Raw genomic sequence first — 14,133 nt, forward strand, 5'->3', positions numbered from 1 at the left:
TCTGCTCCACATGTGTGTCACTGCAGCAGATTTTTCATTTTTACAAGGCAGCCGCTGCCGCTGCCGGTCTCCCGCGCTGCTCATTGGTGGAGTCAGAAACGAGATTTTAACTAGGTCAATGAGATTCCCTCACTTTTCTCGAACGTCGGGGAACCACAGCGGAGGAGCAGGATGAGAGGCGTGAAGGAGACCAGGCGAGAGAGATGCTTCAAAGCACAGCAAGATGTGGCGGCGTGTTCCCCTCGACACTGTTTGTTCGGTCCTCCCATGATTCCGAGGGTTCCTGCCACAAACCAGTGGCTCCGCTTGTGATCCATCGCAAGTTTCACGTTCCTCTTCTGGAGACTCAAACGAACATGGGAAAGGAAGTACTTGGACATTGAATCTGCCCTGAGCAGGTTCAGGCTGTGGTCATAATGTTATGGTCGGTGTTCAGATGGAACATATATTTCACTTAAATAATCCGGTCACTCCCAGAGGAAATCCGTGAAAGGAGAGTCCAATAGCCATGATTTGAATCCAGCGCCAAAAAACGTTGAAGTGGGAGGAAACCAGAGTACCCAGAGGGATGACACTGAACAGAACCTGCTTCTCCCCCTGCTGAGGTCTGACCTGGTTGTGCAGTGACAACCCAGCACCACATGCTGACCTCCGACCAGTAATCCATGGCACTGAAACTGCTGCAGTTTTCTGACATACATTTTTACCCGGGTTAAAGATCCAAACTACACTCCACCCAGAAACCTCTTCTAGCTATGGCTCTACTCCGAGTCTCTCACAGGGGGCTGGGCTCTAAGACAAAGGCAGAGACGTTCCTAAGAAATCCACCAGTCAAAGGAGAGCTTAGCCTTTTAGCTCAACTCTTTCTTCCCCTCAGACACCATCTAAAGCTGCTGCGCTGATCATGTCATCACTCGTGAACAGGATCTGAAGACACCTGGCCCGCAGCAGACTCTCCTACAGTGCAGAAACCAACCCTAAAAAGCACAAAGACGGAGGACACAGTTCTCTCCCATCTACATGTGCTGGAAGGACTCGGATGCTAATCTTAGCCGGCGCTGCAGCATCGTGATAAACATGGAAGACAAAGAAAGAGAATTCAGATGCGGCGGCTGTTTTTCTGGGGCACATCTTGGGGGAGCTCCCAAAAAAATCTGCAGCCATTTGAAGCAGCGATCTGCATGTTGACGCACAGACTGGTGAAGCACGACTCGCTGATCATCCTTTTGAGGTGACCGGTGTCGAATAACCAGCCAGAGTGCATCCGCTCAGACCAGACATGGATTTTCTGTCTCGCTCCCTCAGCGGCGTCTGCTGCTGATAAGTGCCTCTCACACAGCACCGTCCCACACAGGAGTGGAGGTCAGAGCAGGCTTCCATTTAGAGCCTCTGAGGCCGTCAACGGAGCACGTCTGCTCCGGTGCTGGTCCTGACCTCCCCGACTCCTCGGCTGAGCAGAGGAGAGGGAGACGACGGTTGCACCCAAGTGGAGGCAGATGTCCAGTGACACATCCAGAACTCAACAGCTTCACACCTTGTTTCAGATAAAACTGACACGACTTGTGGGAGTTCATTCGCATCAGGTCTGCCGCGGACATCAGCCTTGAGCTCAAGAGGGTGATTTTTGGGGGGTATTTTGGATGAAATGAAACATATTTTTTGGTGACGAGACTGTATTTTAGTCAGATATATTATTAGCATTTTTTTACTTTTTTACTTTGAATTTTTTAAGATGTATTTTTTATATATTGAAAAAGGAAACAATATAAATAAACAGGTATGTTTATAATATTATAATTTGTGTTTTGCAAACATTTTCACATCATTTTTATTCTAAGAATAATGTTTTTTTAAATAACAGTAGAAAATAAAATAATAAACAGAAAGTGGAACATGATATAAAAAATATTACAGGAAGCATATGGACATACTAAAATTTTCTTATCAAGTAATACTTCCATCTTAATGTCAAATAATATTGAACTAATTTTGAACACCTTTGTAAATATTCATCTAAAAAATAATATTAATATATTGTATTTTAATAGAAAAACAATGATTTTTTTGGGGGGGATTTTTCTTAAATATGATTCATGTTTTTAAATATAAAAACTAAGGTGAAAGAAAATGTGAAGATTTTTAAAATGCTAGAAATTAATAATAATAATGTCCACATTGTTCAGATTATTATTCCAGTGGAAAAAATACCATGCTTATGATTTAAAAGTTAAAAATCCAGTTGCCAGTTCAGGCTGTGGAACTGGCAAAAGTACACATCAGAATTGGTCTTTTGTTTTGATGCAGTTGTGATGTCACCGTGAGCCAAGCTTCTGAGAAGCACTGGATGAAACCTCAACGCTGACGTGAGCTGGGTCCGGGTCCACAGACCGGTTGGAGCCACCAGAGTGACGGAGCGGCAGGCTGGGACAGATGGCCCGGACTGCAGTGGTGCGTCTGCTGTGGGATCAGCCAACTGGGCCGCAAGTCAGAGGATTATACTAATTGACCCCCGGCGTCGACCCCTTACAGCCCAAATACAAGAGACTTGTTTACGTGTTGACATCCGAGTGTGTGCGCGAGCTAACTGTAGGGGAGCTGCTGCAGCAGCCAGGAAGATGTTCCCTGACATTAGCTGCAGTGGAGCAGCTGGTGAGCGTTTGAAAGGACCCATCAGTTCTCATGACTCAGCTTCATCGCTCTGGACGGAGCATCTCGCTGACCTCCCACGTGTTGACCCCCTCACCTCTTTGGTCCGCTCCAGCTCGTTGTGCAGCGCCTGCTTGGACGTCTCCACCTCGATGATCTTCTGCCGCAGCAGCTCGTTCTCGTCCTCGGCTCGGCTGCGTTTGTCCTCCACGCTCTCCAGCTCGTTGTGCAGACGCACCGACACGTCCTTGGCCACCTGCGGGCGCAGAGGTCACAGGGGTCAAGGAGGAAATGAAATCAATTACAACTGAAACATTAATGGCTGAATGAAAATATAACGGTGGCTTGTTCAACATGGAATGAGCAAGTTGTCTAGTTGAAGATATACTTATTAAAAACAAGTATGATGAGGATGAGGATGAGGATGAGGATGAGGAGATGGAGATGGAGATGGAGATGGAGATGGAGATGCGGATGATGAGAAAGACGATAAGGATGGGGATGATGATGATGAAGAGGATGAGCATAACAATAAAAATGAAGATGAGGGTGATGAAGATGAAGATGATGAGTATAATAATGTGAAGGAGGATGATGGTGATGAGGACAATGGAGAAGAGGATGAGGATGAAGACAAAGACAAAGACAAAGACAAAGACAAAGATGAAGACGAGGATGAAAATGAAGATGAGGATGAAGATGAAGATGAAGATGATGAGGATAATAATGAGGAGGAGGATGATGGTGATGAGGACAATGAAGATGAAGATGAATATGAAGATGAAGATGACTATGAGGACAAGGACGAAGACGAAGATGGGGATGAAGACGAAGACGAAGACGAAGATGAGGACGAGGACGAGGACAAGGACGAAGATGAAGATGAAGATGAAGAAGAGAAAGATGATAAGGATGAGGCTAATGATGATGTGGATGAGGATGATGAAGATGAAGATGAAGATGAAGATGAAGATGATGAGGATAATAATGAGGAGGCGGACGATGAAGATGAGAATAATGATGATGCGATGAGGACAATGGAGATGAGGAGGAGAGCAATGAAAATGAGGATGTTGAGGAGGATGAAGAACAATATAATATATATATATAAATAAATATTAATATATATAATATAAATAAAACAAACAACAAAAACTGAAGAAATTGTTGTTGAAATTGTTTACCATCAGATGAACTGCACTAGCTACAGATGAGAACTAAGTGAAGAACCCAACATGCTGTGGAGCAAAGCAACCGTGCTGTCAACAAACCAACCGGACAAACATTCAGTATCAACAAACAAACAAACGTTCAAACAACGAAGCAAACAAGACAATGTTGATTGTTTGGAAGAAAAACATCCAAAAAGATCCAACAAAGAAGGAGAAAGCAAAACAACAGCTTAGAACAGCGTTGCAACAAACTCTTGATCCAACCTGGCTCAGGCGACTGGTCAGCATGCTGGCCCAGCCTCGCTCACCTTCAGGTCCTGCTCCAGGTTCCGCAGCAGCTCCCCGTCCACGTGTCCCGTCTGGGCCACCCGCAGGCTTTTCTGCTCCGCCTTCCTCAGCCGGTACTGGAGGATGCGGCAGTTCTTGTTGGAGCGGTCCAGTTCCCGCCGCAGCTCCTGCACCTGGTACACTTCCTCCTCCAGGTAGTTGTCCCGGATCTCCTCCATCTCGGCCCGAAGCTCGTCCACTTCATCCTGGAACCACAGAGTCGTGATGAAGACCCGCAGTCTGAACTCATCTTAAGGACAATCCAGGACAGGAGGCATCGAATGATGTTCAAATCAGTCAGAAATATGAAACGGAAATACACAAGATCTAATGATGTTTGAAGAACAACACAGGGTTGACGGCTCAATAATCCGCAGATTATCGTCCGACTGAGGGAGAAAGGGGTGGAGAACTTTGGTAGAAGTTTCTGGAGGGAGCGTGAATGAGCTGTGTGGATGACTGAAATCTCTCCTGCAGACTTCATCTGATGACGTCTCTGCAGGCTGAGATCAAAAACAAGTCTGACGTGTCTGGTCCAAGTGTTGGCTCAGCAGATTCCCCCCGGGACCTGACGGTGATGAGACCACACTCGCCCGCTGAACTTGTTCAGTCCCGTCAATTAATGCACATTAAATCCGTCTTCGACTCCGAGAGATGTGAGGAGGGAGCGAACGATCCTCCTCAGATGGATGGTCACGTGAAGAGCAGAGCCGGAGGCGGCGCGGCGCCTGGGGACGCTGAGGCTTCTGCCTGGAAATGATCCTGAAGCTGCAGTAAATCACCTTCTGCGAGGGCTCGGATCACGGACCACATCACGTCTTAGAGCTCCGTCCAGCAGCAACACACCACTATGAGCCACAACATTACGACCACTGACGCCACATCAGCAGCTCCTCTCTTTCAGGACCGAGAAAGACCATTGAAGCTCAGATGATTCTGTGGTGCGGAGGTAAAGAAGAAGACTTTATGTCACTCCTGAGTCTTAGTCTTAGCTTCCCTACCAGTCAGCTCCGCCCTGGCTGCACTCTCTTCTTCACTTCCTTCGTCTCAAGACGACAGCTCGGCAAACACAAGTGAATTATAATAATTAACATGATACAGATCTGAATGCAAATATTATTCCTGGGTTTCTCCACTTCCAGTAAACAAGTGACTGAAATATTTAAAGATTCTGCTCATTTCAATTTTAATCACAACACACAATGCTCAAAGGGAATTGCTTTTTTCTCCTCACTTAATCAACATTTAATTTAGTGGAAACTTTAAAAAATAAATAAATAAAACACAGCAAAACTTAAATTAAATTGTCTGCAAGCGTTTTATTTTTATCATAAACTTACATTCATTCTATATCACGTATATAATTTTCCTTAAATAATAAATAAATAAAACACAGCAAAACTTAAATTAAATTGTCTGCAAGCGTTTTATTTTTATCGTAAACTTATATTCATTCTATATGACGTATATAATTTTCCTTAAATAATAAATAAATAAAACACAGCAGAACTTAAATTAAATTGTCTGCAATTGTCTTTTTTTATTCATCTTTATATTTCACTTATTCCCACAAATTTGAAAAAAAAAACCATGAGTATTAAAAATATTATTATTATAAGGACATTTTCCGAATATAAATATTTGTATTTGTATTCAGGTTTTCTTCATCAATTTTGTGTTTTTTTTTATTGAAAGTTTTAAGAAATATGAAGAGGAAAAAATGTTTCAAATTATTAATTGGGTTTTATAATTTCTATTTTTTTTATTATCTAAGTCTATGTCTACTCTACTTAATATGTTCACTGTACAATCCAACCTAAAATAATAATAAAAAATAAATAATAATAAAATTTAATGAGATTTGGGGGGAACACAGGTGGTCATAATGTTACTTTTAAGTCTAATAAAATGTGTTCCATGTGAAATATTGGTGGTCTAGTGCGGCGTATTTGAATGACAAGGCTGGTGCAGGCGAACGTCGGCGGTGATTAAAGCCTCTTTTGTTTCCAGTCTGGATGTTTAAACACATCAGTCAGGCATGAGCGAGCAGCTAATGTAGCCGAGGTGGGAATCCCTGACGCAGTGGTGGGGGATGGGAGGGGCGGGTGACCCGGGAGACCCAGCTGGCAGACTGAGGGTCCTGGTGGGACATCTGACTAGGAGCAGGTCCTGAGGGATGAAGCCAATCCAGGGAACAGACAGTGAAGCTGATTAACTGTGTTGCCACGGCACCACACTCACACAAACACACACACACAAACACACACTGAAGGCTGTTAGTCATAATAATCCAAGACTGCCGGGACCTTGGCATGAAGAGGCCACATCCTACTGCTGACACCCTCAGAATCATTGCTGACATCATCACTTTCATCATCCCAGAAGAAGGATTCCCAACTTCACATGCACGGACTCCACCATATCACTCTTGTTTCCCCTTCCAGTAAACACAGACCCGCGAGTGTAAAGGGCAACAGAGAGGTCGATGGCGCTATCAGGTCCGGGATCAATACGGGCCGGAGGAGGGGCGGTCAGAGAGCGGGAGGAAGGTGATGCTGGGAATAGAGGAGCCACTTTGAGGGGGAACCTCCTGAAGAGCTCAGGGAGTCTTTGCTGGGTGGGAGGAAACCGGAGTACCCGGGGTAAGTGTTGTGGAGGACATGCAGAAACATGAGAAAAAAGTCATCACTGTCCTAACTGATGATAGAATGAAGCCCATCAGGAACCGTACAGTAAGTCCCCGCGTGCGCCCCCTAGCGTCTAAGTTAAAGGAGGGTGAAGGAGTTGTTATGAAAACACTTGTGAGAGACCGTAAATCTGAGGAGGACAAGTCACGTGAAGCTGGACAAGCAGCGGGGCCGCACTCGGGTCCCCGCAGCATCCTCCTACCTTGAGGTAGTCGTTTTCGGATCTGAGATCTTCGATCTCCCGCAGCAGCTCCTCTTCGGGTCCCCCCTTCCCTGGCAGTTTGTGTGGCTCCTCCTGAGTCCCTCCGGTGGCCCGAACCTGAGACGATCCCGCGCGGCCAGCCGGGGCTCCCGGCGGGTCCCTGTCGCTGGAGCCGGTGCCGGACTCCGCGTCGCTGCTGGCAGCGGGCGCCAGCTTCTGCTCGTCGGACAAAGGTTCGGAGGGACAGTCCGACAGATCCGAACTGCTGTCAGTCTGAGTGACTCGGAGATGAGCTCCGGTCGGAACCCGGATGGGAGATCCGTGGCTCGGAGGCCCAGGAGAGCCGGAGACCAGCTTCCCCTTCTTGCCTTTGGTCAGCACCGGACTTCCGACCGCTTTGGGCTCGGGTGTCGCGTGCTGGGGGATCCTGGAGGGCTTTTTGGGAACCATGGACTTGGGGGTACTTTTGAGCGAGGCAGGCTTGTCTTTGATCCCGGAGGTGTTGCGCCTGGAGCTGCGGTTGGGGTGAAGCAGGGGCGCGGGGGAGCAGTGCTGCTTGCTGAGTTTGGGGGATTTGGGCGCCATGGCAGGTGACTTGGAGGCGCGCGAGTGCACATCCTTGAGGAACGGTCTGGCCGGGGACGGAGCCCGGTTCGGTCTCCTCTTCTCCAGCGGCGCTTTGGTGTCAGAGCCATTGGAGCTCTCCATTATGGTCCGACACCGGCGGCAGGCAGAGAATCACAGCCGGGCTTCTTCTTCTTCCGTGTCTGGAGGCTCATCCTGCGGGAACTTGATCCGCATTCACCAGGTTGTCATTGTCCCTCTGTCCGGGGCGACGCTGCAGTGGAGCGCGGGTCCCCGGGACGGACAGGTAGCATCTGCGGGAGCGGCGCGCGAGCCTCAACTTGGCCGGAACGGACTCACCGAGAGCCGCATTGTCTCCCCGGCTCCGCTCTGCCGTTTCACCGGGCTGTCAGTGGCGCCTCCCCGAGTCCCGAACCCACGTCCACTCGGTCCTTCCTGCTGCGGCTGCCGTGTGTGTGTGTGCGTGTAAGTGAGTGAGACGCTCGACGCCCGTGATTTGCTACACGCGCATGCGCTACTGCGTCGCACGCGCCCAAGCACACCCCTTGTTTTCTCTGGGACCAGGAGTGACGAGCTGCACTGCGCATGCGTGGGAGGAAAACCACTCCATTAAAAAAACGTTTTATATGTCGTTTTCAGCGTGAAAACACGCTAAAATTAACTACTTCTCATAGTTAAGTCAAAGAACAAGCAAAGGACAAGAACGTATAATAAACGTTAATTAAATTAAATGCAGAGAAATTGAGTGAAAGAAACAGAAATGAACAGAACTTTGATAAAAGATGAAGCAACCGCACATAAAGAAAATGCAAATTTGAAAAAAAAAACCCTTATAACATGGTTGGAAAAATAGACGTGATGAACACAGAAAACAAATTATATTATTAAGAGCACAGACTGAAATTGACTACTTCATCAATAAACAAATATTTACATGCTCAATAATGAAATATGATCTAACCTTCACGTCTCTATCTTCATAAACGTGTGACTAAGATAATAAAATGAAAACTAGGGTTAACTCAATCTGAAAGAACGTTAGAGATATATGTCCAAGAAGATGGGTTAGTCTGTATAAAACCTTTTCCTGGCAAGACTGAGAACACGCTGGCATCTGACTGTGAAAGAAGAAACACAGGACTCTCATCATCCTGTAATAAATATAGATATCTTTAATCGCATTTCATTAGTTCAAGAATGCCACAAGTTATAAATACCACAAGTCCAATTAAAAACACGCCAGGACTCTCGAGGCCTGCGACAGGTTCGATGTCTTCCATCTTAAAAGGACCGGAACAACTGAAATAAAAGCACTTTGAACAAGGTAACACTGAGGAAGTTGAGTGGTAAAAAGCTAGTTAGTGTGGAAGATGTTAAAATTCAAGCGCGACGAACGAAACAGAGATAAAAGTCAGACTTCAGTAGAGAGCCGGCATCCTCATCGGCACATGCATCGTCGCTTAAAACTGCTGTTCTAGCCGAAGACTAACTTGAACCCCCCCCGAAGACCTTCACGAAAACAGCAGCGGCGCGAGTCAGTTATGAAAAGCATCAACAGCAAAATTCTAATCTCCTGAGTTCTTTTTACAAATGAGAAGTATTGTACACTCCAAGAGGTTTTTCCAATACAAGAGACACTTCCGAACACTGGAGGAAAACAGGTTTCTGATGGCCATCTTACAGAAGCTTCGGTAAACCGGGGCACTTATTTGAACACTAAACGACTTCCCTCGTTCACACAGATTGACTTAGGACTCACCAAAACATTACGACCACCTGCCTTTTTACGGCAAGATTAGGTGGTCATAATGTTATGGCTGATTGATAGTGCAAAACAAGTGTGTCAACTAAAGGCAACTAAAGACAGAGATCAACCAGGAGACGTCACTCCCAAACCTGCTGCTTTTATGTACATCATTCTGTTTTAAAAAGATAACAATGTGCTTTTTTTGAGTCTCTGTGCTTTGACCTAATTTTAAAGCGCACCTGGATTATAATCCAAACAGTTGCGTCCCTCTGTAATGATGAAGGGAAGTTGAGAATGTGCGCTGCTTTAACAGAAGGAGCCCCGTGTGATCGCCCTGCAACAGCAACCAGGGGGCGCTCTACCTCGAAGGCACCTGTGGGTCACAGCTCGCCGAGGGGTGAGGTAGGTGGGGCAGAGGGGAAGTGTTAGTGCGGTACAGTTACGGAAGAGGGAGAGGAGAGCCGCAGCAGCAGCTTTGGAAAACCTGCTGCTGCTGTCTGCTGCCACCTGCTGCTCAGGTCGCTGCGCTGCACGTGTGCGTTGTATGTGTTTGGACCTCAGCAACAGCGCATGCGCGCAGGGGGCAACTCCGGAGGCACTTCGGGCTCCGGTTGTAGGGACAGGACACTGTTGGAGAGTTCCTTGTTGGGAATTTCCATGGGCATCTGTACAGAGCAGGAAAGCCATGTTGAACAGGTGACACGGGCCAGGAGTGAAGTGAGGATACTACCAACCTTGGCGATGATGTCGTCCACGAGTTTGAGGAAAATCTCATCCACGTTAAAGTTGTCCTTGGCGCTTGCTTCGCAGAAGCGCATGCCGCTTATCCGCGAGGCAAACTGCAACAGGACCGAGCTGTGAGACTGCGCAGCAGAGACGGTCCGTGTCAGCACTCACCCGCTCCCCCTGCTGCCGAGAGATGATGCGGTCCGTCTCACAGTCCAGCTTGTTGCCCACCAGCAGGAGCTCCGCCTCCTCCGACGCATACTGATGCACAGCAGAGAGACACATCAGGACGTGGCAAGATGGAAACACGACGCTTCGAGTCGTCCACCTTGTCGATCATTTTCATCCACTTGGGCAGGTCTTCGAACGTCTCCTGCTTGGTGATGTCGTACACCAGCACGATGCCCTTGGCGCCGCGGTAGTAGGCCGAGGTGATGCTGTTGAACCTCTCCTGACCCGCCGTGTCCCTGCAGGAAGTCAGGTTCAGCTAGTCACAGGTCGCTTTGGAAAGAACGCTGCTGCTGACAGACAGTCTGAGAAACCGCTGAGTCGGCACGTTCAACATCTAAACAAGATCATCGCTTGCCCAAGAGGAAAACAACACCAATAAATATTTGAAGTCAATTATTTCTCACCTCAATTACTTCTCCCAACTAAAATGACAATTCATTCTATCAAATTATGAATGGTTTCAGGATTCTCCAGCTGGTTTTGAAAGATGAAATATGGACGTCCAAACGTCTCATCACTGGTGTCATGGAGTGTCTTCAGCCGACTGTGTCTTTAAGATAAAAATGTATTGCTCAACAGCAGCTGGGATTATGTCCCGCAACCCAGGCCCATTCAGGATTTCAGCGAAACGTTTTGAGCAGCTAACACAGTGAGATGAAGCGCAGGTGACCGACACACACACCACATGTCATGAGGTTAGTGGCTGCAGAGCAGTGGAAGCGTGACTCACATCGCGGCGTCACCGAACCTTCAGCCAGACAGTTTCCCCCAGTGAGTCTTATGAGTGGACACAGAGCATCACAGCGGTGTGTTAGAGAGCAGCAGTGATGGAGCGGGTGACGTTGGAAATGACAGACCAGAGAACTGGAAGCTCAGCGGTGACAGAGAAGATGCGGTTAGTGAACAAGCTATGGCGCTCACAGACGTGGATTAAGGTGCTCGACAAATACACACAACACGAGGAGAAGCTCGAGGCCACTCAGGAAAAAATGAGCAAAACATTTACATCTACATGGTCTGTATCAGCAGGAACTGTGTTATAACCATGAAATGAATTCACATTTTAAAGCAAAGCAATCTAGATCACTGGTGAGATAACATGTACACAACTCATTCACTATTTTGTCGAGACAAACTGAACAAAAGAATCAAGTGAACTGACAAAACAATCGTAAGGCGGAACTTTAACTTGACAAAGAGTTTTCACAGCGATTATTTTCAATGGGGCTAAAGGAACTCGATAATTCATGGAATAATTTGGTTTAGTTTGTGGTGTAAACATACAATTGTGTCGTCAGTTCCTTCTTCATGTAGTTTTAGCTGTATGTTTGTGAGTGCTGTTCATGAAAAAGCCACAGCAGTAAACAAGAACTAGTTCTTCCTTGCAGAATAAAGGTCAGAGAAGGCAAATAAAGTGTGACGGTGATGGCGTTAGAAGTCAAAACTGGTTCCCTGATGTAAATAACGTCGTCTGTTCTTCAGTGAAAAAGCCTGCAGGGAGACAGGAAATGACCCGTCACGCTGCCAAGCGGGAGAATCAGGGCGATTGACTCACCATATCTGAAGCCGAATCTTCTTCCCCCTCAGCTCTACTGTTTTTATTTTGAAGTCCACTCCTGCGAGAGGAAACAAAGTCACAAGCATTTCCTGTCAGTCCAACTTATGCATAAACATCCATTTTCCAGAACCAAAACTCCATGAGTTTCGTCGGCGAGACTGTTTACACAACCTTCAGTGACATTTTATGATGTTATTCGGTTAAAATACGATGTGTCTCACGAGTGTTTTGCCATAAGAAACACAGGCGTGAACGCGGTGTCACAGCAACCACAACTCCTTTTGCAATGGCAGCTGCCTGTGTGTTGCTATTTTGGGATGGGACACTACAGCGCACTGTTGTTACGGTCAAAGTTGTTGACTAAATATTGCTCAAGATTTGCACGTGACTTTCATAAGAGCAAATATACAAAATTCAATTTTAGGTGGTTGTATTTCATTAATGACACAAAAATAAATAAAGCGAAGGTCAAGTGAAAGCACTGTGAATGAGAGAAACATTACATTAGTAGCAATTTATGCTGAATACTCACTCAAGAAAACACATTTGAATATAAACAAGAGTTAAGTCAAGTTTGCTTAAAGCAAGTGAGTCAATATCTGGAGCGTTTCTTCCTGTTAAAATAGCAAAAACACGCTGTTATTCTTCCAAAGGCACCGAAGTCAAGACGCGTTCCGTCCTCTGCTAAAGGCTCGGCTACTGTCACTTGAGTTAGGCGTCCGAAAACCTCCTCACCTACGGTCGATTTGCAAGCCTCACAGAAAGTGTCGTCGGTGTATCGCTCCATCAGGCTGGTTTTACCAACACCGCGGGAGCCGATAATGATAATCTGGAGTTTAAAATCAGCGGGTCTGGGCGGCATCTTCCTGCGGCGCGACTGCGCTCCCATGGCGGGGGACGAGTTGGCAGAGCCCCCGCCGCCGCCGGCCCTCCGCGGGATGTCATATCTGGGCTCCATCAGCACTGAAACATTGGTGAACACAAAGCAAACTGGTGTAAACGACTAAAGTAGCAGGGTGGGATCCGCGCTCTTGGTCTCGGAGGAAGTTCAGGAAAGTTTCTCTTCGGCAGTTTGTTGTTGTTCAGCCATCGGAGAGCAAAGCTGATATGACGTCACCCGGCGCCACCGTTTTCGGCTTCCGTGGGAAACAGCGACCAACTTAGTCAGGTCTGGAACACTAACTATTTTAAATAGTTCATCACCAAGTAAGTGTCAAATTACATTTAATAATATTTTAATATTGTCCATACTGCGTATACTAACAGAGGCATTTTGTGTGTTTTCAGTTTCACTTCAAATAACTTTTTTTAACAATAATCTGAAATATGTAAACGCTGGAGACAAAGTGCATAGTTTATATTTTATGTATTTATATGATAAAATATCTTCAGAATTTATTGTAATACATTTAAGTATAAAAAGGAATTTATCAAACAAAATTAACTTCTCATATTTTGTAGTTTTGTGGAAAGGAAACAATAATAATACTAATAAAAATCTAACAATAAAATAATTCAGTGTAATAGAAAATATCTGGTCAGATAGTCTTGTTTTTATTTATGTATATTTATTTATACCATTAACTAGCTTGAAAATGAGAGAGAACAAAGAGTAGAAGGAGTAGCCATCGTAGATGAGGACGTAGCAGTAAGGCTGCAGTGAGAAGGGCATTTAACAAGGTCTTTGAGAGTGAGACGATCCCTGAGGAATGGAGGCAAAGTCTGCTGGTGCCCATCTTGAAGAACAAGGGAGATGTCCAGTGTTGTGGCAACTATAGGGGGATAAAGTTGAGGAGCCGTACAATGAAGTTGAAGTTGATGAAGGGCAGAAGTCAGCAACAGTCTGGCTTCATGCCAAAAAAAGAGCACCACAGATGCAGTGTTTGCTTTGAGGATGTTCATGGAGAAGCACAGAGAAGATCAGAAGGAGCTCAATTGTGTCTTTGTGGACCTGGAGAAAGCGTACGACCGAGTGCCAAGAGAAGAGTTGTGGTATTGTATGAGGAAGTCTGGAGTGGCAGAGGAGTATGTTGGAGTGGTGCAGGACATGTGTTTGAGACAGTGGTGAGGTGTGCTGCAGGTGTAACAGGAGGAAGTGGAAGAACAGCTAGAGAGGTGGAGGTTTGCCTTAGAGAGGAGAAGAATGAAGGTCAGCTGCAGTAAGATGGAATCCATGTGTGTGAATGAGAGGGAGCCAAGTGGACAGGTGAAGTTACAGGATGCAGAGATAAAGAAGGCGGAGGGTTTGAAGT

The 14,133-nt window shown here is 46.2% G+C and overlaps 2 protein-coding genes across 5 annotated transcripts in view; both read right to left on the reverse strand.

Annotated features, from left to right (window-relative positions):
• LOC128769215 (microtubule cross-linking factor 1) overlaps positions 1-8,115 on the reverse strand; it is a 35,518-nt gene extending 27,403 nt beyond the window's left edge. For all 4 annotated transcript variants that reach the window (XM_053882678.1, XM_053882677.1, XM_053882679.1 and 1 more), the window contains exons 1-3: positions 7,035-8,115; positions 4,127-4,351; positions 2,744-2,902 (exon numbers count right to left, since the gene is read on the reverse strand). In XM_053882678.1, the coding sequence (XP_053738653.1) occupies positions 2,744-2,902; positions 4,127-4,351; positions 7,035-7,742 (1,092 nt within the window). In that variant the 5' untranslated portion in view covers positions 7,743-8,115. The remainder of the gene's footprint in view (positions 1-2,743; positions 2,903-4,126; positions 4,352-7,034) is intronic.
• A 663-nt stretch (positions 8,116-8,778) lies between these two features.
• On the reverse strand, positions 8,779-12,988 carry rab12 (RAB12, member RAS oncogene family). The gene is made up of 6 exons (XM_053882685.1): positions 12,617-12,988; positions 11,879-11,939; positions 10,421-10,559; positions 10,264-10,353; positions 10,101-10,205; positions 8,779-10,031 (listed from the first exon to the last, which is right to left on the reverse strand). Exons 1-6 carry the CDS (start codon positions 12,837-12,839, stop codon positions 9,924-9,926), a joined length of 726 nt encoding a protein of 241 aa, XP_053738660.1. The 5' UTR covers positions 12,840-12,988; the 3' UTR covers positions 8,779-9,923.
• Positions 12,989-14,133: the final 1,145 nt, after the last annotated feature.

This window comes from Synchiropus splendidus, chromosome 13 (assembly GCF_027744825.2).
Source record: "Synchiropus splendidus isolate RoL2022-P1 chromosome 13, RoL_Sspl_1.0, whole genome shotgun sequence".
Lineage (NCBI taxonomy): Eukaryota > Metazoa > Chordata > Actinopteri > Syngnathiformes > Callionymidae > Synchiropus > Synchiropus splendidus.

Coding starts and splice junctions, on each gene's coding strand:
- rab12 (XM_053882685.1), bottom strand. CDS start 12,839: ATGGAGCCCAGATATGACATCCCGCGGAGGGCCGGCGGCGGCGGGGGC. Junction 11,940..12,616: donor GGCTTGCAAATCGACCGTAG/GTGAGGAGGTTT, acceptor TTCCTCTCGCAG/GAGTGGACTTCAAAATAAAA. Junction 10,206..10,263: donor CTCGGCAGCAGGGGGAGCGG/GTGAGTGCTGAC, acceptor GTCCTGTTGCAG/TTTGCCTCGCGGATAAGCGG.